This window comes from Narcine bancroftii, chromosome 10 (genome assembly GCF_036971445.1).
Source record: "Narcine bancroftii isolate sNarBan1 chromosome 10, sNarBan1.hap1, whole genome shotgun sequence".
Taxonomy (NCBI): domain Eukaryota; kingdom Metazoa; phylum Chordata; class Chondrichthyes; order Torpediniformes; family Narcinidae; genus Narcine; species Narcine bancroftii.
In genome coordinates this window covers 78,204,214-78,230,146 of record NC_091478.1, presented here as the reverse complement: position 1 = coordinate 78,230,146, position 25,933 = coordinate 78,204,214, and the positions used below count along the sequence as shown (strand labels likewise).

General features: G+C 36.4%; 1 protein-coding gene across 5 annotated transcripts in view; it reads left to right on the top strand.

Annotated features, from left to right (window-relative positions):
* Positions 1-23,014, top strand: part of vrk3 (VRK serine/threonine kinase 3) — a 50,892-nt gene extending 27,878 nt beyond the window's left edge. For all 5 annotated transcript variants that reach the window (XM_069901508.1, XM_069901507.1, XM_069901512.1 and 2 more), the window contains exons 10-14: positions 6,862-6,994; positions 7,299-7,419; positions 8,900-8,958; positions 18,275-18,420; positions 22,634-23,014. In XM_069901508.1, coding sequence (XP_069757609.1) covers positions 6,862-6,994; positions 7,299-7,419; positions 8,900-8,958; positions 18,275-18,420; positions 22,634-22,639 — 465 coding nt within the window. In that variant the 3' untranslated portion in view covers positions 22,640-23,014. The remainder of the gene's footprint in view (positions 1-6,861; positions 6,995-7,298; positions 7,420-8,899; positions 8,959-18,274; positions 18,421-22,633) is intronic.
* The last annotated feature ends 2,919 nt before the right edge of the window (positions 23,015-25,933 follow it).

Here is a 25,933-nt window from a genome sequence, read left to right as displayed (position 1 = left end):
TTACCATCCATCATTTCTGAAGATCAGACTGGTTTTATTAAAAACCATTACTCTTATTTTAATGTACGTCGCTTATTGGATATTTTGTACTTGCCTTCCATTGTGGCTCCTGAATGTGTTCTTTCCCTTGATGCAGAGAAAGTATTTAATTGAGTTGAATGGATGTATTTATTTACGATCTTAGATAAATTCAATTTTGGACTATGTTTTACTACATGGATTAAATTATTGTATTTATGCCCTATGGCTTCAATTCTCACTAATTTTCAACAATCACAACCTTTCATTCTCCAACAGGGAACCCATCAAGGGTGTCCTCTTAAGTCCATTACTCTTTGAGTTGGCCATAGAGCTGTTAGCAATTGCAATTTGAGAGTGTAGGGATATTTCAGGGATTTGCAGGAAGCAAATTGAACATTAAGTTTCCCTTTATGTGGATGATCCGCTTTTCTTATCAAGTCCTGACACTTCCTTACCATCCATGCTGTCAATACTTTCTCAATTTAGTCAGTTTTCAGGATGTAGATTAAATCTGTATAAAAGTGAATTTTTTCCTTTGAGTACACTTGCATCAATGTACACTAATCTTCCTTTTAAGATTGTGGAAAATCAATTTAATTATCTCAGTATTACAGTTTTTTTTTAAATCGTAAGTATCTTATTAAAGAAAATTTTTCTGCATTATTAAAGCATGTGAAACAGTCTTTCACACAATGGTCGCCCTTTTCTATATCTCTGATTGGTCGTATTAATTCTATTAAAATGAATATCTTACCTAAATTTTTATATCTTTTTTAATCTACACCATTGTTCATTCCCAGATTGTTTTTTGATTCACTTTTTTTTAAAACTTTATTTAAGATTTTATAACATGAATAACATATAGGATTACATTAAAAAAAATTAAGAATAAAATAATAAAAATACAATACAATATCAGTAATCTAAATAAACTATACCCTCCCCAATAATTATTACACATTAATAACCCAACTCAAATTAGTCCAACCCCCCCCTTTCCCCCCAAAATAAAGAGTGAAGAATTAATAAAGTTAATAATATATGTGAGAAAAAAAACCCACTTACAAAAAAAATCAAAAACATAACTGATTAAAATACTAACAAAAAGAAAAGTAATTAATACTAAGATATCAGACTTAAAAAACATATTTAAATCAAACTTAAATGCATATATTTAACAAACGGAGTTAAGATGAAACATATATTTAACTCAAACTTAATATAAAAAATTAGTAAAGTTAGTAACATTATCTATCAAAAATTCTTAAACAATAATCAATTCTTAAAAAAAAATTGTAGCATGAAAAAAAATCTTTCTCTATAGAGATAAACCTTCACCAAATATCAACTAACTTCACATCTATCATCATATTAGTCACATAAACCACCATCTTAAAACAAAATTCAAACCTCATTAAGCATTGTACAATTCAATTTTAGTACTCTTCCACCATTTTTCTTGAATAGTTATCCAATAAAAGCTCCAATACCACATTTAAATATCCCCAATCATTACATTAAAATTCAGTTATCCAAATAATAAAAACACATCTACAACGAAATCTATATCTTCAACAAATGGAGCATAAACCACAAACAAAATTCAAGCCTCATTAAGAATTGTACAATTCAATTTATAACTTTCACCATTATTCCCTTCATTCTATAACTAAAATAGCAAAATAATACACACCAGAATTACCACTGCTTTCACCTTAAAGTTAAAGAAAAAATATTTTAAAAAAACTTATCCATCCCATTCACATTTAAATTTCAGATATTCCTTATCTACTGAATAAACTTTACAAAAAAAACCACATCAATTTTTAGTTTTTTAAACAATCAAATACTTATGCTTTTTTTTTATATTTAAACAAAAAAAAGCCCTTCACTCTTTAATCTAATAATACAAAAAAAAGGAAAAAACTGAGTAGGAGGTTAAAAATACCCCCTCCCGTCTAAACTGTGCAATGCGGTAACTCCCAAAAAAAAATGGGTGTGAGATAACTCACACGTAGCAGATGACTTTCAGGAAATTGTGCTTATCCAGTTCTCTCCCCCAACTCTCACTTCATCTTAAACTAACATGATCATTATTTAATATCCCTTTTTTTTAAAAAAAAACATTAGAAAAAAAAAGGACAACTCTTCTTTTAATCAGCTCCAACTGCTGAGTCACCATTACAACCATTCCTTCTTGGAGCACGGCTCTTTTCTTCCATCTCTTGTCTCCTTAGAGATCGCGGAGGACTATGTCTCTGTTGAAACTGAGTAATTGGCAGCTCTTGAGCAAATGCTATAGCTTCCTTTGGAGAATCAAAGAACTTTGGTTGGCAACCATCTTGAAAAACCTTCAAAACAGCTGGATATCTAAAGGTTGCCTTGTAACCTTTCTTCCACAACAACTCTTTAGCAGGATTGAATTCCCGTCGTTGGAACATAACTTCTTGACTCAAATCCGCATAGAAGAAAACTCGATTATTTTGAATCATCAAGGGTGATTTTCTCTGTTGTGCATTTCTAATAGCCACTCGTAAAATTATTTCTCTGTCGTAATAATTCAAGCAACGAACCAAAACAGGTCTTGGACTTTGACCTGAAATAGGTCTTCTACTCAAGGCTCTGTGAGCACATTCCAGTATTATACCTTCCAGGAAATGTTCTTGACCCAGCACCTGCGGAATCCATTCAGTAAAAAATTTTCTTGGGTCTGGTCCCTCCATACCTTCCGGCAAACCAATAATCTTTATATTGTTCCGTCTGGATTGGTTTTCCAAATAATCAATCTTTTTCACCAAATTTTTATTTTGAGTTTGTAAGTCTTCGACCATTTTGGTCACATCAAAAACTTGATCCCGTATTTCGTCTATATCTTCTTCACACGAATTAAATTTATCTCTCACTTCAAGCTTAAAAGCTCCAAACTCAGCCATCTGTTGAGAATGTATTTTCACCAGAGTATTAAACCTAGTACCAAGTTCAGTCATAATCTTGGATAATCCCTGTATTGTATAAGATAATTTAGATTCAAGATTCACAAAAATCTTTTCAATTGGAAGAGATTTTGGCTCAACAGATTCCTGCTTCTGCATAACCAAAGGATCTTCTATTCCTTCCTTCATTCTGGTTGCCTTCCTTGTAGTATGACTGCGTGTGGAAACCCCAGCCATAGCCTCTCCAGCAATGACTGGAGGACGCTGGCCTGGGTTTTCCCCAGTCCATAATGTATTAAATTCTCCCAGTACATCAAGTTGTATAGGTTCTTGTATCTCAAGAGATGCAGTTTGCAGTGCCACCTCTACAGTTGACAAATGCCTTTGAGTAACTCTTTGTTCTAAAGGCTGTTTGGCGCCCTCTTTAGGGGGCTCTACCAATGTAACATAGAGCTCTACATCCGAACACTGTACCTCTCTCCTGGGATCCATTTCACGCTGAGTCCCGGTGTCTTTCTTGCAGGTAGGCTCCAAAACTTGAACTTTTGGAAAATGTAGTTTTTTGATCTGTTGTCGTTTTTTTTTTTGCTCTTTTCCACCAATTGTACCATCATAAGTTAAATTAACAGCATTGAAATTATCTAAACTTTTAAAGGATTTTAACGGGCATTTCTAGACAAAACAATAAGATAGTTTCAGGAGAGGACTGGAAGGCATGTCTGATCCTTACGCCATCTTGCCACGTCCCCCGTTTTTTTATTCACTTGATTCAATTATATCATCTTGTATATGGAAGGGTAAGTGCGCTCATCTAAACAAAGTTCATCTTCAAAAATCTAAAACAAACGGAAGCATGGCAATACTTAATTTCAGATTTTATTAAAAATAATAACAATTATAGGGCACAAAAAATAAGGCAGTGTCTTTAGTTCATTGATTATTCAGGAATCTAATGGCAGCGGGGAAGAAACTGTCCTTGTGCCGCTGAGTGCTTGTCTTTAGGCTCCTGTATGTTTTCCCCAATGGTAGCAGAGTGAAGAGGGCATGGCCTGGGTGGTGGGGCTGGCTGCTTTTTTAAGACACTGCTTCATGTAGATGTCCTTGATGGAGTGGTCTGGTGCCTGTGATGTCATAGACCGAGTTAAAACCCTCTGGAGTTTATTCTTGTCCTGACAGTTGGCACCTCCATACCAGGCAGTGATGCAACCAGCTAGAATGCTCTCCACGGTACACCTGTAGAAGTTTTCAAGAGGCATCGGTGACGTACCGAATTCTCCTCACACTTCACAAAGTATAGCCACTGGCGAGCCTTCTTTGTAATTGCATTAATGTGGAGGCTCCAGAACAGATCCGTGGAGATGTTGGCACATAGGAATTTGAAGTTCTTGACCCTCTCCACGACTGAGCCCTGATGAGGACTGGGTCATGTTCCCCTGACTTCCTCCTGAAGTCCACAATCATCTCCTTGGTTTCACTGACATTGAGTGTAAGGTTGTTGTTGTTACACCATTCAACGAGCTGATCTATCTCCCTCCTGTTCGCTTCCTCATTGCCGTTTGTGATTCTGCTGACAACTGTGGTGACATCAACAAACTTGTAGATAGCATTAGAATTGTGCCTGGCCACACAGTCGTAGGTGTATAATGAGTAGAGCAGTGGGCTAAGTATGCATCCTTGGGTTGCACCTATGTTGATCAGAGAGGAGGAGACGTTGCTTCCAATTCGTACTGGCTGTCATCTACCGATGAGAAAGTCAAGAATCCAGTTGCAGAGGCCTAGAGATTGTTGCTTCTTGACCAGCATTGAGGGAATAATGGTATTGGTGGCTGAGCTGTAGTCTATGAAGAGCAGCCATAAATATGAATTGCTGCTTTTGAGGTAATCCAGATCTGAGTAGAGAGTCAGCGATATTGCATCTGCTGTGGAGCAATTGTGATAATATATAAAATGCAGTGGGACCAGATTTTTTTGAAAATTTTATTTAAAATTTTAAAACCACAATACATTTCAATTAATAATGAATTATATATGTATAAGAAAGATCCAGATCTTAATTCAGGCCATGACCAGCCTCTCAAAGCATTTCATCACAGTAGAAGTTAGTGTTTCCGGGTGGTCGTCGTTGAGGCAGCCCACGCTACTCTTCTTGGGTACCGGTATGATTGATGCCCTTTTGAAGCTGGTGGGAACATCTGGCTGCCGCAAAGAGAGGTTGAAAATATCCGTAAACATTCCGGCTAGTTGAATGGTATCTATTCAGATGTAAACTCTTGTGATAAATGTAAGAGAGAAGAAGCTTCTTTAATTCATATATTCTGGATGTGTCCAAGTCTTGAAAAATACTGGAGGGTTGTGTTTCAAACTTTATCTTTAATCTTTAATGTACATCTATAGCCTAATCCTTTGGTTGTTCTTTTTGGTACAACTGGAGAGGATGATATTCTTTTAACTCCAATCAGTGTCGCACTCTGTCTTTTGCATCTCTCTTGGCCAGACATACGATACGGTTTAGATAGATGGATGCTGCCCTGCCCACTCATGCTCAGTAGCTAAGGGACATTATGTCCTGTTTAAATTTAGAAAAGATCCGTTACTCAATTAATAACTCAAATCTAAGGTTTCAAGTGCTGTGGAGACCATTCCTGAATTATTTTCATAACCTCTAGACATATTAATCCCGAATTTCATACTCTGTCATTTTATTTCAAGAATAAAGTACAATTTTTCTTTAGTCATACAATATTGGTTTAGGGATGGGGTTTAGAGCCACGCCTATACATGATAACATTTTCTTTTTGATGTACTTTTGTATTATGGATGCCCTTTCTGTGTTTTTACATTTTGTTGAGTTATATAATTTGTCATTATTGTGCATTCTATAAGTGTCTTGTACATGTGTGTTTATTTGTGTAAAATAAAAATATTAAAAAAGAAAACTATTAAAAGAGAAATAAACACATTTCAAATACTCCAACTGACTAAATTTGTATTTCCTCCATTCTTTACAATCTCACTACATATTGGATCAACCTTTCTGCATCTGCTCTATTCTCTGCCCTATAATTTTGTTTCCCAACCCCCTGCCAAAGAACAGCTCTAACAAACCTCACTACCAGTATATTGGTCCCCTTCCAGTTCAGATGGAGCCCAAACTGGAACATTGCCACCTCCATCAGTCATACAGCCATGTATTCACCTGGTTTATCATCCTATTCCTGCCCTCTCTGATGAGAGGCACAGGTAGCAATCCTGAGGTCCTGATTTTCAGCTTCCTACCCAGCTCTGTTCCTACCTGTATCTTTGGTACCAATATGTACCACAACCTCTTGCTGTTCACCCTCCCATTACAGTATGCCATGGAGCTGATCCAAGAAGTCCCTGACGCAACAAACCATCCAGGAGTCTCTTTCATGTCCATGGAATCTCCTGTCTGCCTCTCTCACTATTGAATCCCCTATCACTATTGCTCTCCTTTTCTCCCACCTTCACTTCTGAGCCTCAGGGCCAGACTCATTGCCAGAGATCTGATCACTGTGGTTAAGCGTTGGTAGGACATCCCCCCCCCCCCCCCCCCACACACACACACACACACACACACACACACACACACACACACACACACACACAACAGTATCCAAAGACAAATGAATTGGAAGTAAATTTGTGTAAAATTAATTGTGATGAGGAATAAAAACTGGGAAAAAAAACCCAAATAGTTAAAAAAATATTTGAACAATGTTTTTTTTTTACATTAATTATAACAGAATCTAGCTGATTCAGGAAAGCAAGGCATGTTGCTCAGGTGGTACAATGCAAATCCTTATGTGCATAATGCTTTGCCATTTTACAATTATTTAAAGCAATAAACTGGATTCACTGAAGTACAAATACTGAATTTTCTTTTCAGGTGTACCTAGCAGGTTACTCTTTTGCATTCAGGTACTGCCCTGATGGTAAGCATGTTGAATACAAAGAAGGGAGCAGAACACCACACGAGGGCACTGTGGAGCTGATCAGTGTGGATGCACATAAAGGAGCTGGTACGATGCTGTTGTGAGACATTTTTTTCATTCTCTGTATTGGTCTTAACTAAGCCAGGGATATATTCCAGAAATGGCAGCAAATCCTGAAAGCTGCAAGTACTATTTTGATGCAAGTACAGATAAACCTTGTGGTGAACTTTGTTATAGTTAACTATGTCTTTGAGTTCAAGCAGGTAATGTGTCATGCAAATTTGAGGGATGCAGCTGATTGCATTGTTGGTTTGATAAAGTGAAATGTTTTCATTGTCTTTAGTTTACTGAATCAATAAAGAAAGTAAACAGATGTATTTGTGTATTGTAGGGCCTTCCAGGCGCAGTGATCTTGAAAACCTGGGTTATTGCATACTGAAGGCATTGTGTGGTTCTTTGCCTTGGTCTAATAAAGTTGACTCACCCCATTTTGTCATGGAAACAAAGCAAAAGTAAGTTTTTATGCTGTGAAATGACTTAAATACATATAATTTAAGAAAACTTTAAAATTTAAGTATCAATATATGATTTGAAATTGTTGGATTTGAGAAAGGAACTACTGTAGCTAGTTGACACATTTGCTGAAGTTCCTCCAAGATCAGTCTCAGATTATTATTCAAAAGTCAGTTCAGTATAAGTCTTTTAATCCAGGTCTTTTAGATACTCAAAGTTCCTCAAATTCTCTGGGGAATGCATGAAGCTGGACATCACTTAAGTGTCACCATTGTAAGTGACATGAACGTAGGATAATTGGGAGAGGAAAATCCATTCCATTTGTTGTAATATATGAAACTTCTAGCTCTGGAAAGAAATGAAATAATGTGTAACACTTGAGAAATTAGGATTAGAAATATTCATATAATTTGAATATTTGTCAGAAGAAATATGCATTGTGAGAACGTTGGCATAATGATAGGAGTATGTCCCTTTTAAGGCTACAAAGTGTACTGTAAAATCCACAACATCTGGAATTTTAACAACCGGCAAAATAAATAAATACATTTAAAATAAGCAAAAGTTTTAAATTGCAACAGTAAATGTTCTCCAAAGCAACACACAAACCCTTGGTGAAGATGGGAGCAAACATTCAGCCAGCAGACTGCAGCAGCTGTTTGCCATTTTATTCAAACACAACTTTATTCAATGCCCAGGATGAAGAGCTGGCCAATGCCACTTGTACCCCGCCTACAGGAGCTGATTGAATAAAATTTCAATAAAGTTGAATTTGAATAAAATGGCGGCGCCCAGGGTGAAGAGTCCGCCATTCCTATCCCTGCCGTGCAAGTCTTTATCGTTATTAGTATATTATTAAGTATGTTAGTAAGGCTTTATCTGTAAACTTTGGGGAGGAGGTGAATTATAATGGTGACGTGGTTAGCGTAGAGGTCAGTGCAATGCTGTTACAGTGCCATTGACCGGGGTTCAAATTTAAATTTAAATGTTGTAAATTACAGGAATAACTTGATTAACGTGAACTTTACTTAATTAAGGACTACAATACTGATTTTTTTTCCAAATTACTTACATTTTGCACTGTCTTTTGTCTTTTAAACTCTTTATTCTTCATGCAGCTGTATTACAGTAGTTAGGCAATCATAAAAGTGTATCTGAGGCAACTGGAAAATCTGCATATCCAGGATCCGCAATCTGTAGGTGCTGGATATTGGAGATTTTACTATAACTAACTTTTGATTTAAATAACTTTGTCATGAAGGTTAATTGTGGTTCAGGACATATTTCAGAATTATGATATATTAACAAGCTTATAATTGCTATTTTTCTCAGACTAAATAATCTTGCAAAAGTTTCTTCAAATTCTGAGTTATATTTACCTTTCCATACTGTATGACATCTTAAGTGTTTTAAACAGGAAATGTTTTCAAGCATTAAGATTTATAGATTAACAAGATTGTTTACTTTAATTCCTACTAGTTACAAGACTGACCTAGAAAGTCTCCTGAAGTCTTGTTTCAGGAAAAGAAAAATCCCAAGTAAGATGAGTTTAAAAGTATTCTGAATGTGAATAGTTATTTATTTCGTAACATCTGTGATTTGAATGAATGAAGCAACCAACCCATTGTCTTGCATTCACCCTTTACATGGTAGGGGAAGAGCAACAAGGGTTACTGACTAACCATATCTGCTTATGCATTTGTCAGCCTGCTATTTTTCTGACAAACTAAATTGACGATAATAGAGGGAGTTGGAAGTGTAATAAAATAAAGCTCGTTTTGAAGTATCTGTGCATCTTTTGTATGTTGGCGGTGACCATTGCACAATAATGTAATTTTCATCCATTGAAAACTGATCAGGTAAACTGATCCATTGAGTTATTGACAGAATTTGAAAGCATATAAAAACACCCTTCACCTAAACTCGTTCATGCTGGCCATGTTGCCTCCCTAATGTAGTGCCATGTAGCTCATTTTGCGCTGAACTTTTCCAATCCATGAATCTGTCTAAATGCTGTTCCACTTCCTCTGACAGATTGTTCCACATACTTGCTACCCTCTGCATGATTTGTGATAAATTGAGCTCCACAATATCAGTAGTTATTCCATAAATTGTGACTGATCACGTTAAACTCCAATCTCCAGCAAGCCTCAAAATATGTATCTTTTCCAATGTCTAAAATTTAAACCATGACTGAAAAGTCCATTCTGCAGATCTTAAATGCCAGCAATTTATTTTATGTTACAAATAGCACATTGTGTTGAAGACATCAAGAGTCTGCAGTTACTAGCTAGGGAGAGGAATGAGAGATATATAGGTAGGTTAACTGACAGATGGTGTGCAATGTTGGTAAACGTGAAGACATCCACTTTGGAAGGATAAATAGTAGAAGTATTTAAATGGTGACAAACGGAGTTGGAAAAGTTTAGAGAAGGTTAGGTAGATTGAAAAAGGTTGTCTCCTCAGGAAATAAGTTGGTTGAGTTGATGTTCTTTTGGAAATGAGCAGATTAAGAGATGATCTATTGGACATGGCAATATAGATCCTCCCTTCCCTCCATTGATGTGATCTGCTGGGATTGTTGTCTGAAGAGGATTTGGAAAATAGTTGGACCCCATCACCCCGCATGCAGCATCTTCCAGCTACTCCTATTGAGAAAGAGGTAGAAGAGTATCTTGTACCACCAGCCTGAGGAACTGCTTCCTCCCATGGGCAGTGAGAATGCTGAACCACTGAAAAACTGCTCATACAAACCCTCTGAGACTCCTCTATTTATTTAACAATATTTATTCTTATATGCATGCTATATGTACATTATGTCTGCGTATGTTTTCATATTCTTGCACCGAGGACCAGAGAATGCATTTTTGTCAGGTTGTACAATCGGATTATGATAAACTTGAACTTAAAGGATGTTTTCTCCTACTGAGGAAATCTAGAACTAGGACAATTCAAGATTATGCTTCGAATAAGGAATTGTCTACTTAAGATGGAAGTAAAGAGGATTTATTTTCTCTAAGGATTATGAATCTTTGGCATTGACGTTTTCTGACCAGGAAGCTGGGAGGTTATCTCATTAAACGTATTCAAGGCTAAAGTAAACTGAATTTTATCCAGAATAGAATCTGCAGTGTGGGGAGGATGTATAAAGTGAAGCTGAAGTTGATCAAATTGTTGTGATCTTTTGACAATTGGCATAAGTAAGAGGATGTTCAGCAGGGGTGGCTAATGTTTTACATTCCATGAGTCAATTTTTTCATGTACGAGTTCAGATGTGTGATACAACTCTCGTTAGCCCATTCAGTTCTTGTAAAAATATGTTAATATAGACATATTTAGCATTTTTTCATGATGTATTGATTTAATATAAAAACAGAGGCCCAGAGTTTGTAGCTTCTTGACCAACACTGAGGAAATAATGGTATTAAAGGCTGAGATGTAGTTTTTTTTAATTTTAAATTTTTTATTTTTCACACTATAAACCACATTGACCAAGATACATACAGACATTTTTTTTCTTGAATATATACAGTGTCATTTTCTCCCTCTTTTCCCCCCTCCCTTCCCTCCCTCCCTCACCCCCTTTCCCATTTATTTGAAGTTCAATCTATAAGATACATTAAACCCGTTAAACAATGTTGTCACTTAATAAAAATAAACAAGAAATTTTACTGAGTCAGCTCTTTTCGTTGTCTTCTCCTTCTGTCATTTTAGGTGGTGGAAGTCCATGGTAGGATTTCTCTATTGTATTTCATGTATGGCTCCCATATTTGTTCGAATATTGTGATGTTATTTCTTAAATTATATGTTATTTTTTCTAATGGAACACATTTATTCATTTCTATGTGCCATTGTTGTATTCTCAAGTTGTCTTCTAATTTCCAGGTTGACATAATACATTTTTTTGCTACAGCTAGGGCTATCATAACAAATCTTTTTTGTACTCCATCCAAATAGAGTCCAAATTCTTTATTTCTTATATTACTTAGGAGGAAGATCTTTAGGTTTTTTGGTATATTGCTTTTTGTGATTTTATTTAATATCTGGTTTAGATCTTCCCCAAATTTTTCCACTTTCTCACATGTCCAAATTGCATGAATTGTTGTTCCCGTTTCCTTTTTACAGCAAAAACATCTGTCTGATACTGTTGGGTCCCATTTATTTAACTTTTGAGGTGTGATGTATAGCCTGTGTATCCAGTTATATTGTATCATGCGTAACCTCGTGTTTATTGTATTTCTCATAGTTCCGGAGCATAGCTTTTCCCATGTTTCATTCTTTATCTTTATGTTTAGATCTCGTTCCCATTTTTGTTTAGGTTTACCGTTTGTTTCCTCGTTCTCCTTTTCTTGCAGTTTGATGTACATGTTTGTTACAAATTTTTTAATTATCATTGTGTCTGTAATCACATATTCAAAATTGCTTCCTTCTGGTAACCTCAGAATGTTTCCCAATTTGTCCTTCAAGTAGGTTTTCAGTTGGTGGTATGCAAACATTGTATCGTGAGTTATATTATATTTATCCTTCATTTGTTCAAAGGATAGTAATTTATTTCCCAAAAAACAATTTTCTATTCTTTTGATCCCTTTTCTCTCCCATTCTCTAAAGGAAAGGTTATCTATTGTGAAAGGGATTAGTTGATTTTGCGACAATATTAGTTTTGGTAGTTGGTAATTTGTCTTATTCCTTTCTACATGAATCTTCTTCCAAATGTTGAGCAGATGATGCAATACCGGTGAATTCCTACGTTGCACCAATTTTTCATCCCATTTATATAGTATATGTTCAGGTATCTTCTCCCCTATTTTATCTAGTTCTAATCTGGTCCAATCTGGTTTTTCCCTTGTTTGATAAAAATCTGATAGGTATCTTAATTGTGCGGCTCTATAATAATTCTTAAAGTTTGGTAGTTGTAATCTCCTTGTTTGTACCATTCTGTTAATTTATCTAGTGCTATCCTCAGTTCCCATCCCCCTTTCCATAAAAATTTCCTTATTATTTTCTTTAACTCCTTGAAGAATTTCTCTGTTAGGTGAATTGGTAATGACTGAAATAGGTATTGTATCCTTGGGAAAATGTTCATTTTAATACAGTTTATCCTTCTTATCAGTGTTAGTGGTAAGTCTTTCCAATGCTCTAAGTCGTCTTGTAATTTTTTTCATTAATGAATGATAATTTAGTTTATATAGATGGCCGAGATTTTTATTTAGTTGTATACCTAGGTATCGCATTGCTTCTGTTTGCCATCTAAATGGTGATTCTTTCTTGAACTTTGTGAAATCCGCATTATTCATTGGCATTGCTTCAATTTTATTTGCGTTGATCTTGTCCCCGATAATTCTCCATATTCCTTCAATTTCCTATGTAATTCTTTTATTGATATTTCTGGTTCTGTTAAGTATATTATAACGTCATCTGCAAGTAGACTGATTTTATATTCCTTCTCTTTTATTTTTATCCCTCTTATTTTATTTTCTGTTCTTATCAGTTCTGCTAGTGGTTCTATAGCTAACACGAACAGTGAGGGAGATAGTGGACATCCCTGCCTTGTTGATCTGCTTAAGTTAAATTATTTTGATATATATCCATTTACTGTCACTTTCGCCAATGGCCCCTTATATAATGCTTTAATCCAATTAATATATTTCTCTGGTAAGCTGAATTTTTGTAGTACTTTGAATAAATAATTCCATTCTACTCTGTCAAAGGCCTTCTCTGCGTCTAAAGCAACTGCTACTGTTGGAGTTTTATTTCCTTCTACTGCATGAATTAAGTTAATAAATTTACAGATATTGTCCATTGTTCGTCTTTTTTTAATAAATCCAGTTTGGTCTAGATTTACTATTTTTGGTACATAGTCAGCCAATCTGTTTGCTAATAGTTTAGCTATTATCTTATAATCTGTGTTAAGTAGAGATATTGGTCTATATGACGCTGGTGCTAGTGGATCTTTCCCTGTCTTTGGAATTACTGTAATTATTGCTATTTTGCATGAATCTGGTATGTTTTGTGTTTTATCAATCTGGTTGATTACTTCCAGGAGGGGAGGAATTAATAAATCTTTAAATGTTTTATAGAATTCTATTGGGAATCCATCCTCCCCTGGTGTTTTATTGTTCGGTAGTTTTTTTAATATCTCCTGTAACTCTTCTATTTCAAATGGTTTTATTAATTTATTTTGCTCCTCTGTTTGTAATTTTGGTAGTTCAATTTTAGTTAGAAATTCATCTATTTTGTCTTCTTTCCCTTCGTTTTCAGTTTGATATAGTTGCTCGTAGAATTCCCTGAAGTTTTCATTGATCTCCGTTGGATTATATGTAATTTGTTTGTCCTTTTTTCCTTAATGCCAATACCATTCTTTTAGTTTGTTCTGTCTTAAGCTGCCACGCTAGAATTTTGTGCATTTTTTCTCCTAGGCTCATAATATTTCTGTTTTGTCTTCATTAAGTTCTTCTCCACCTTATATGTTTGTAGTGTTTCATATTTTAATTTTTTGTCTGCCAATTCTCTTCTTTTAGTTGTATCTTCCTTTATTGCTAATTCTTTATCTATATTTGTTATTTCCCTTTCCAACTGTTCTGTTTCCCAATTGTAGTCCTTCTTCTTCTTAGTTACATAACTTATTATTTGCCCTCTGATGAACGCTTTCATTGCGTCCCATAGTATAAACTTATCTTTCACTGATTCCATATTTATTTCAAAGTACATTTTAATTTGTCATTCAATGAATTCTCTAAAATCCTGTCTTTTAAGTAGCATGGAGTTTAATCTCCATCTATACATTCTTGGTGGGATGTCCTCTAGCTCTATTGCCAATAACAGGGGTGAGTGGTCCAATAATAGTCTAGCTTTATATTCCGTTTTCCTAACTCTCCCTTGAATGTGGGCTTATAACAGGAATAGGTCTATCCTTGAGTATGTTTTGTGTCTACCCGAATAATATGAATATTCCTTTTCCTTTGGGTGTTGTTTCCTCCATATATCCAAAAGTTGCATTTTTTGCATAGATTTAATTATAAATTTGATTACTTTGTTCTTTCTGTTGGTTTTTTTTCCAGTTTTATCCATGTTTGAGTCCAAATTAAGGTTAAAATCCCCTCCTATTAGTATGTTCCCTTGCGTATCTGCCATCTTCAAAAAGATATCTTGCATAAATTTTTGATCTTCTTCATTAGGTGAGTATACATTGAGTAAATTCCAAAATTCTAAATATATCTGACATTTCATCATTACATATCTCCCTACTGGATCTATTATTTCCTCTTCTATTTTGATTGACTACATTTTTATTGATTAATATAGCTACTCCTCTGGGTTTTGAATTATATGATGCTGCTGTTACATGTCCTATCCAATCTCTCTTTAATTTCTTGTGTTCCACTTTAGTTAGATGTGTTTCCTGCACGAATGCTATATCTATTTTTTCTTTTTTCAATAAATTTAGTAGCCTCTTCCTTTTGATTTGGTTATGTATTCCGTTAATATTTATAGTCATATAGTTCAACATGGCCATCTCATACTCTGTTTACATCTCATTTCCGCTTCATCACCACCACCTTCCCTTCTTATCCATTTCTGCTTTTTTTTTGAACACATTATAAGACAACATTTCTAAAACATAAAATATTTCCACTATTCTCATATCTAAAATTCCTTTAACCCCAATAGTCCCTCCCCTTTCTGAGTTGCCCTTTGTCCCTTGTCGGGCAACCACATCTCCCCTCTCCATTTGGATTTGCGAATCCGCTCGCAAGCGTCAACTGATTTTACAGTGACTGTTATTCTTCCCCACCCAGCCCCTCCCCAGAAAAGATTTTAATCTTCATATATAACAAAGGTCACTCTCTTAATTCCCTCCTTACTTCCTTTCTTCCCTTTCTTTCCCTTCTTAGTTCTTACATACTCTATTTACATATATAGATATATATATATTTTTTTTTATATATATATATATTTTATATATATATATATATAGTTTGTTGTCATTTTTGTTCTTGTTACATCTCTTCATCTCTCTGTCTGTTTTGTAGTTGTTCTGTAAATTTTCGTGCTTCTTCCGGATCCGAGAATAGTTTCCTTTGCTGCCCCGGAATAACTATTTTAAGTACCGCTGGATAATTTAACATAAATTTATAACCTTTTTTCCATAGGGTCATTTTTGCAGCATTGAACTCCTTCCTCTTCTTCAGGAGTTCAAAACTTATATCTGGATAGAAAAAAAATTTTTGACCCTTCTATTCCAGTGGTTTTTTGTCTTCTCTTATTTTTTTCATTGCCTTCTCCAATATATGTTCTCTTGTTGTATATCTTAAGAATTTTACTAGAATAGATCTTGGTTTTTGTTGTGGTTGTGGTTTGGGGGCTAATGTTCTGTGTGCCCTTTCTATTTCCATTTCTTCCTGTAATTCTGGTCTTCCTAGGACCCTGGGGATCCATTCTTTTATAAATTCTTTCCTATTTTTGCCTTCTTCATCTTCCTTAAGGCCCACTATCTTTATATTGTTTCTTCTATTATAATTTCCCATTATATCTATCTTCTGAGCTAACAGCTCCTGTGTTTCTTTAACTTTTTATCAGATTCTTCTAATTTCTTTTTTAAGTCATCTACTTCCATTTCTATGGCTGTTTCTCGTTCTTCCACCTTGTCTACTCTTTTTCCTATATCTGTCATGATCATCTCTAATCTATTCACTTTTTCTTCTGTACTTTTTATTCTTTTATTTCACTGAATTCTTGTGTCTGCCATTCTTTTACTGTTTCCATATATTCTTTAAAAAAAATATATCCATGTACTTGCCCTTCCCTTCATCTTCCTTTTCTCTGTGTTCTTCCTCCACTTCTTCTGAGTCCACTCCAGGAGCTGTGTCCTTTACCTCTGTCTCTTCTGGTTTTCTTGTTGGGTTGTTTATTTTATTTTGTTGGGTATTCTTGTTCTTCTTATTTTTATTAAAAGTGTCTTGGTGTTGATCTTCTTCCTCTGGGTTGGTCATCTGTTGTTTCTATGATTTCCTATTTTTATTTTCTTCCTTCTTGTTCTCGTTATTTTCTATGTTTTCCTGTTGAGAGTCTTGCTGTTGTGTTGTAGTTGTCTGTTTCAGCTGTGGAGATTTACTCCTCAGCTGGTCCCCCCTCCCGTCAGTGTTATTTTTGTGTTGCGCGGTTGCGCACTTTTGTTTGGCTCCGTGAGCCATTTTTGTAGTCCTGAGTTTGGGGTTTCCACGGACCTCAGGGAGCGGGCTTCTCTCTCCACGGCGGGCCTCCTCGTACCGGTAAGGCCTTCACCTTCCTCCTCCGACGTCCTTCCTTCTTCTTTTCTTCCCGTTGTTTTTGATTTTTCTTTCTTTGCTGCCATTTTATCCACACTTTCACTTTCAATTTGTTATGGTTTCTGTGTTAGTGCCTTTGTTTTTTCTCTACCTTTTTTTACTTTTCTGGAGAGGGCTGGAATTCCCCTACCGGCCACTACTCCATCACGTGACTCCTCCAGGCTGAGATGTAGTTGATGAAGAGCAGTCATATGTATGAATTGCTGTTTTCGAGGTGATTCAGAGCTAAGTGGAGAGCCAGCGATATTGCATCTGCTGGGGAGCATTGTGACGATAGGCAAATTACAGTGGGTCTCGATCTTAGGTACATGTTAATTCTGGCCATGACCAGCCTCAAATCATTTCAACACATTAGAAGTTACTGCTACTCGGCAATGGTCATTGAGGCAGCTCCCACGGCTCTTCTTGGGTCTTCTTTATCGTGTCTATTAAGATTATGTCTTCTATTACGTGAGAAAGTGTTTTCACAAACAATCCACAATGGTTTTCCTTACAGACCTGCTGTAAATATTTATTGAATTCATGCTCACTTTCTGCTATACTTTTGCTCATTTTCTTTTCAACTGTGAATGTAAAAACGGCTTAATTTTCAAAAAAGTATGAAACTGCAAATTTTCACGAAGGGCGAACAAAGCAAAACTCCATGGGATACGAGTGTCTATTGTAAACTGACTCGCAAAAACACGCGACACATCACTGGTGCAGACCCCTGACGCCTCAGGATCAAACAAGTATCAAATGTGTATTGAACAGTTATGGAACGACTGCAGAACCAAAGTCCTCCTTTCCCCGATTGACTTATTGAACATTTTATAAAATTGAAAACCGATTAATGTGTAAGAAAATAGCATTCGCCAAAAGAGGTGCATGAAATAATCAAACTGCTAAGTTTTAGATTTATTCTGAGTAAAACCCATTTATAGCTCTAAGCTATAAATTCCTGTTATAGATTTTTTTTCTACAAATTGGTTTTTGGTTCATACTTTTTGCATGAGTAGGTTATTTTATTATTATCACTGGGGTGCAATGGCTGCTTTTAATCATCCATTGCACCACTTTTGCTGCATGCTCCATAGGTTGGAAATCCCTGACATAGAGCTTGTTCTGCTCCTCGTCATTTGGTCCTTGCTTTGATTTTTTTTTCTTCATACACACTTAGTAACATGTACTGTGTGAACTTTCATCTGTTGTTTTTCTTTCCACCAATCTACCCAAATAAATTAATCTTTTGGTCATATTGTTAGGAATTAATCTTGTAAATTAACTTTCCCTTTAAGTTCTGACTTCCTATTTTGGATTGGTTTTACTCCCTTAATCTTCACAGTTTCCTAACTTGTTTAACAAGATTTTATTCAATTTCCTAATCTGTTTTGATGATTTGCCGAAGTAAAATATACTTAAATGCCAAGTTACTTTCTGTAGGCAATAAAAGTGATTAAACCTTTTCAAGCCTGAAGAGGAGTGAATTGTTGCTGAATAAATTCAGTCTCACAAGATATTTACTTCAGAGGTTCTGGTTAATTTATAGATGAACTGAAGAAATACTTCCATCATGTGATATCACTGAAGTATGATGAAGAACCAAATTACGAAGAAATACGTAAGCAACTAAAAGATGCTCTTCAAAGGCTTGGGGCATCACCAAATGACCCCTTGGATCTTACAATAACCAATGTAAGTAAATCTCCACATAACGTTCTGGATGAACGTAGTGGGTCATCTGAATCAAACTACCTGAAATGCTAAACCTTGATTTACAAGTATGAGAGATAAAGGAAGAATGTTGAGGATGAATGAAATAGATTCTGCTATTAACATCATTCCTAAACTCATCCAGTATCTGTCCTTCTCTCAATTTTGTCTACCAACTGCATTTGAATTCTGAAATTGCATTTTTTTTACAAGATAAGAATTAACAAAAGTCACAAAGTGTGAAAGGAAAATGGGCCATTCTTTTTTTTAAAGTAAATTTTCCTTTTTTCCTCCATTCTCTTGAACTGGTTCCATGAACTTGTGTGAGAAAAGTACACATAAAGGTTTGTGTTGGTGGGTAAAATTGTGATGGGTTTGTTCACTTTTCCCCGTGATCCATTACCCCATCCACCAACATTCCCCATCTCTTGGCAAGCCAACAAACTACAGGTGCTCCTCTACTTATGATGGTTCAACTTGCGATAGATGGTACGCGATACTGGGCCAATACAGTATTGAAAGCATTTTTTTTATATTGTGTTTTTGTATCCCATCATGTCTGCTAAATGTCCATGTATGTCTCCTGCTTCTGGTGAGAAGAAAAAGAGGAAAGCAATTACTCTGGAGACGAAACTCAAGATTCTTGCTCAGCATGAAGGCGGCATGCCATAGCATGTGAGTTAGGACTTTAATAATCGACCATCTCAACCATCTTAAAAGGATAAGAAGCGAATCAGTGATGCAGTCAAATTGTCAGCATCAGTGAATTCCACTATCATCATAAAGACCTGGGCCAATTGATGATATGGAAAGATTTCTTGTCATGTGGATGGAAGATCAAATGCAAAGTGGATAGTGCTTCGCCTACTGATATAGGCGAAGGCAAGAAGTCTTTTTGATACGCTTAAAGATCGTGCTGATGATCCTACTTGTTTACAAACGTTTACAGCAAGTTAATGCTTCTAAAGGTGTCTTAATTTTCATAATGTGAAAGTTAACTGTGAGTCAAGTGCTGATACTAAAGTTGCCAAAGCTATTAAGGGAGAGCTGCATAGGATAATTGTTGATGAAAAATATTTGCTAGAACAAATATTTAATGTTGATGAGACAGGCTTGTTCTGGAAGTGTATGCCAGAGCGTACCTACATTCATGAAGAGACCAAGACAATGCCGAGATTCAAGGCACCAATAAAGTTCAAAAGAGACTGGCCAAGCTGCTTGCTACTATAAATAGTGGCATACGGATGTTAGAAGAAATGGAAGTCAATTACGAGAGATTTGCAAGAGCTGACGGGTAGATACAGAATGCTCTTGCTTGCTACAGAGAAATTTACAATGAAAAGAAACAAACTGTTCAGTCAAAAATTCATATCTTCGTGAAGAAGACTATGCCTGTTAAACCATCAACAAGTGTCGATGACGCAGTGCGTTCTACGAGCATCATCAGAAAAGAGAGAAATTAATAACCCAGTCACTTTAGCATCCCCACCAGCCATCATTTAATTTTAGTTCAGTACTTCAAACATTCTTCAGGCCCAGTATACTTTCACCTGTGTACATTAATGGTGAGTAACTGTACAACTTAACACTTGATGATTTTGCCCATCTGAAGGCTACGGTAAGTGTTCTGAGCACGTTTAAGGTAGGCTAGGCTATGATATTCAGTAGGTGAGGTATTCACAACTTATTTTCCACTTGCGATGGGTTTATCGGATTGTAATCCCATCATAAGTTGAGGAGCAGCTGTAACACTTTATTTCTTTGGGGAATATTCGAATTTCTGTCCTCTAATTTAGCTCTGCCTTTCCACTTTTTCTTGCATTCATTTTAATTATGATGCTTGTTTTTGAACGTGGGGATAAAGACAAATGCCAACACTTCCTGGACTTGCATTACATGAGATCATGGGGGCATATGTGTGAAATAGACTATCATTACTCAATGGCTGAATTCTGATTATTCAGTTTAACTTTGCTTTGAATCATAAGAAATGAGAGTGAGAATAGTTTACACAAGGTCATTCAGAGACTTTTAAACATGCTCGTTTTGCATTGAAAGAAGAATGTTGTGGTATTGGATTCCCTAGGATGCTGTGAAGAAATGTGAATTAACATGGAATTTTGAGTGATTGAGTGCAAGATTGAGTGATTAGATGGGAGCCTTTAAAATCTTTTAAACAAACGTATGAGAAAATATATGTAAAAGCTGATGTTCTCCATGGAACAATTTGTGCGGAACGGTGGATGTTGAAGTAATAAAAGCAAAAGGTGGACTGCCAGCAGATTTTTGTTCCAGAATGTGGACGGGGTAATTTAAAGGTGAGATTATCTCTACATTGGGTTGGAAAAGCATTTGAAGAAATTCAAGATAAAGGGATATTTGTGAACAGTAAATTAAGATTCTTGGCACCATTGAGGATTAAACTTCTGCGAGGACCAAAATAATTTTTACCACCCTTTTTTTACCAATTCCATGCTTTTGGAAACGGCAAGGGACCTGCAATGTTGAGATCTGGCTCTGCACATCTCTGTGCAATTCCTGGATGTTAAAAGGATTAAGCACCTTGCCCTTTGGCCTTTCCAGCTGACTAAATGTTATGAAGAGTCAGTCCATCCGAAAATCTTCTGGCTCTCGTTTTATTTCAATTGATTAAGCGCATATTAAGAACAAATATTTAATAAGAACATTGCTTATTGCATAATTTCCCTAAGATGATGGTGGTACTAATTTTCCATTAAGAACTGCTGCCATTTCAAGATTTTCATCTTGTGATTGAAGAAATAGAAATATATAATTTTGGGTTGGTGGGTGTGTGACTCAGAAGGTAATTTGTGGGTGGTGGTGTTAGGCAGTTGCTCCTTTGCCCAGTTAGGTAGAGGCTACAGGTCTTGTGACTAATTTTGTATAAAGCCTTGGCAAGTAGCTGCAGTGCACATCTTTGTCGTGGTACAAATTAGGTTCCTGGTGATAAGAGTCAAGAGTTATCATAGTGGAAGGGCTGCCCATAATGTCCTGAGCATTAAGTGTTTGAATGTTCAAGCTGTTGCTCAAATATTTCTTGAAACTTGGCCTTAAAAATTAGTCTCAGTTTTGAGGAGCAAATTCGAGACACAGGAGACTGCAAATGCTGGAATCTGAATCTAAACGCAATCTGCTGAAGGAATTCAAAAGGGTCAAGTGCAGATTTATGGATCCTCCTGAGCTCCTGGTTGGGTGCCATTTCTCCCTTTTCTGTTCCCACACTGATCAGTCTGTCCTGGACCTTCTCCACTTCAAGAGAGAGACCTAATGTAAAGTTGAAGAACAACACCTCATGCTCCACCTGGCAGTCTAAAACCCAATGGTATTAACATAGAATTTTCCTAATTTCAGGATATAAGCCCTTTCTCTCTTCTTCTGTATACCTTCTACTCTTCCTCTTACCTTATCCTTTTCCCTTTTTTTGGCCTCCTTTCCACCCAGTCCCCTGCCTAGTCTCATTCCCCTCTCTTTGCGTCCAGACCCCTCCGCTCCCATCGCCTCACTGGATTCTTCTGCTATCTTTTCTTCCCCCCACCCCTTCAGTTCCAACTGATGTCTTTCTTTATGACCATTGTCGCTTTATCAGATTCCAGCACTGGCAACCTTTCTAACCACACACTCCACCCCTTACGACTCATCTTCTTCCATCTGACCCCTTTGTTTTTCTTGCCTCTTTCTTCCTTCGTCTGGCATCTGCCACTCTTTTGCCTCCATCTGCCTTATGTCACCTCTTCCTGGTCCACCAATCTCACATGAGTCCCTGTCATCTTTGCACTGGCTTCTCTGCAACCCCAGTCTTGAAGAGTACTGGCCTAAAATATCTTTCTCGCACTAATGCAGGAACCACTGAGTTTCTCCAGCAGTGTTTAGTTTTCAGGTTAAGTTAGGAAGCAATTGTACAAGAAGTGAAATATTTAAAACACACTTCAGCTAACAGTAGCTGGAGACTGATCAGTTATTAATTTTAAGTCCATGTTTACATTTCTGTTAACAGTGGGCTTTATGAAGCAAAACTGAGTGAAAATGGAATTAAAGATTAAATATTATTTTATTGAATTATGATATAGCCTTGTGAAACTACTAGCCTAATCCTGGTCCTTTCAGTTAAACATATTTGTGAAGTCTTGGAATTGTGCAATAGTGATATATTTTTCTTTATCTTTTGCCCTTGCAGGTTTGAAAATGTCACTAATCAGCTGTGAAGCCAGCATATTGTATTGAGGTGATTGTCAAAACATGTGCTTCAGGAGATGCATCACACTATTTTGATTTTAAATCATGCCTGTTAACAACCTTTTGGCTTGAGTTCTACAACTTGAGTCAATGCATGCTTGTGAGTTTTTCAAGTTTCAAGATTTACATTGAATATTTTAAAATAAAATTGAATGTTTTTTTGTGAAAGTATTTTTACAGCTGTATTTTTAATGTTTCTTATCTACTATGTATTTTTCTCCAACTGGTCCATTGCAGTGTTCATCACCTTTGGCTAATTGTTTTCCTTCCCACCAACCATGTCTGTAATCCATTTTTACAAAATAAATCATTTGAAAAGTAACCAATATTTGATCTCTTACATCAACTAAATTTGCTCCTGCAATAGTCCTTCTACTTGCATTCAGATGAATTATAATTGAAATGTGCTTTGAGATGGACAATAAAATGAGATCTTTACAGGTGTCGTAAATGGTAGTGCCTTCAGACGTTGGAATTCTGAAGTAGAGGCAGGAAGGAAATAATAAAAATATGCAGGTCGGGCAGATCCTCTGGAAGGAGAGATGAAGTGATAATTTTGAATTTCAATTAATCGGTGAGCCACCCAGGCCTGCCCAGTAAACCTAGTGATGCTTTTATGGAACATAAGCAGAAGCTATCTAATCTTCATTTGGTTCAGGGCTTTCTGGGCATAAATTCTACATTTTGTTTGGGACAGAATAAACTTGTCCATAGAAATGCTAAAAATGTTGGTGAGCATTTGTCAACCTAAAATTACTCTCTATTTTTTAAAATACTACCAATTTTTTTAAATTGACTTGTACGTTGTCCATTGAAGTAAATATTTCTGGTGCAGGTTCCATCACATCTCCACCCGGAATTGATTATCATGTTTTTATGTCCCTTAATGAGACCATTTCGCTCTGAAGAGTTCTCAATTCCTTGTCCTCACTGAAGGTTTGCGCAGCACTATTTAACTTCTGTCCAGAATACAATGCATAGGTTGAGCCTTTTACGTGAGATTTAGAGTGGCCGAGAGTGCTGAGTAGTGTCATTAAACTCTGGACCTCTCTTTGAGATTTGCAGGAATGGTTTTTGTGATGTAGCATCTTTGGCTCAGAAATATGTGGACAACAAAGCCAAGAAGTCTAATCCTCTGGATGCTAGTTCTTGTAGCAGTAGGTTACAAATGGAATTGCTCATTCCTTCAGCTGCGCTACTTTTTCTGTCCACTCACAAGGTTGGTTTTGCAGCTTGCTCTGAAGTTGGGCAAAGGAATCAACCTGAAGCAATTACCCTGATGGAAATTTTTGAGCACATGTACAGAATGAAACTTGGTTGGAGATGATTCCCCAGGTTAAATATTGCTGACCAAGTTAGAGGAGTAATTATTAGCTCATTTCTGTTGTAGAACTGTTGTTTTCTTCTTCAAAAGGCAAAGAGACTGATTGCAGCAGTTGGGAAATTAGAAGTGATGTTCTACACTCTGGATTGTGGTTGATTAATCCTCAGAGGTACACAGAGCAGTCTGTAAATAAGATGTTCCATTAATAATACAGCATGATAGAGGGAGTCACGTGATGGAGTAGTGCCCGGACGGTGAACTCCAGCCCTCTCCAGAAAAGTCGGGAAAAAACAAAGGAAAACACAAAGGCACAGAAATAAAAGTTACAGAAAAGTGAGTATAAAGGTGGAAAGAAGATGGCGACAAAAAAAGAAAAATCGAAAGCAACGGTAAGAAGAGAGGAAGAGAAGACAAAGGAGGAAAAAGGTGAAGGCCTTACCTGTCCGAAGAGGCCCGCTGCGGAGAGAGAAACCCGCTCCCTCAGGTCGGTAAATAATGGACTACAAAAATGGCTCGCAGAGCCGAGTAAAAGTGCGCAACCGCGCATGCGCGATACTTCGCGCATGCGCGATGCGAATGAAAAAAAACACACCGACGGGAGGGGGGACCAGCTGGGGAGTCGATCTCCACAGCCGGCAACGGCAGCTGCAGAACACCTGCAGCAAGAAGAGACCACAGAAGACAATAGAAACAAGAAAGAAGAGGAGGAAAGGGCACCAAAGAAACAACAGATGGTCAACCCAGAGGAAGAGGAAGAGTACAGGGAAATAGAAGAAGAAAAGAAAGGCAAGGTAAAGGATATACTTGCTCTTATTAAAGGATACATGGAGTCATTTAAAGAATGGCAAACACAGGAATTTAAGGATTTAAGAAAAAGAATAAACAACACAGAAGAGAAAATAAATAAAATGGAGATGACCTTAACAGAAATGGGAAAGAAAATGGACAAGATGGAAGAGCGGGCAGTAGCAGCAGAAATGGAGGTAGAAGACTTAAAAAAGAAATTGGAGAAATCTAATAAAAAAAACTAAAGAGACACAAGAACTACTAGCTCAAAAAATAGATACAATGGAAAACCATAACAGAAGAAATAACATAAAGATAGTGGGCCTTAAGGAAGATGAAGAAGGCAAGAATATGAGGGAGTTTATAAAAGAGTGGATCCCTAAGACCCTAGGATGTCCAGAACTACAGCAAGAAATGGAAATAGAAAGGGCACATAGAGTATTGGCCTCTAAACCACAACCACAACAAAAACCAAGATCTATTGTAGTAAAATTCCTAAGATATACTACAAGAGAAAAGGTACTGGAGAAGACAATGGAAAAAGTAAGAGAGGGCAACAAACCACTGGAGTATAAAGGGCAAAAAATCTTCATTTATCCAGATATAAGTTTTGAACTCCTAAAGAAGAGAAAAGAGTTCAATACAGCAAAGGCGATTTTATGGAAGAAAGGGTATAAATTTATACTAAAGCATCCAGCGGTATTGAAAATATTTATTCCAGGACAACAAAACAGACTATTCTCGGATCCAGAAGAAGCACGAAAATTTGCAGAACAATTACAAAAATAGACTGAGGGAGGAAGACGGGTAATGAGAGTTAAAATGATCACGATTGATATGTATGTGGGTAAAGACAAAAATAGACTGAGGGATGAAGACGGGTAATGAGAGTAAAAATGATCACGATTGATATGTATGCGGGTAAAGAGGTATAAGAGTGAATAGAGACAATGAGCATACGTGAATGTATCTGTACTTAGAGGAAAATATAGATAGTATAGACAAGAATTAATAAGGGAAGGTAATGGAATAGAGAGAATAAGGAGGGGATTAAAAGAGTGACCTTTGTGACATATGAAAAGTGAAATCTTTTCTGGGGGAGGCGGGGTGGGGGAAAAAAGCGGTCACTGC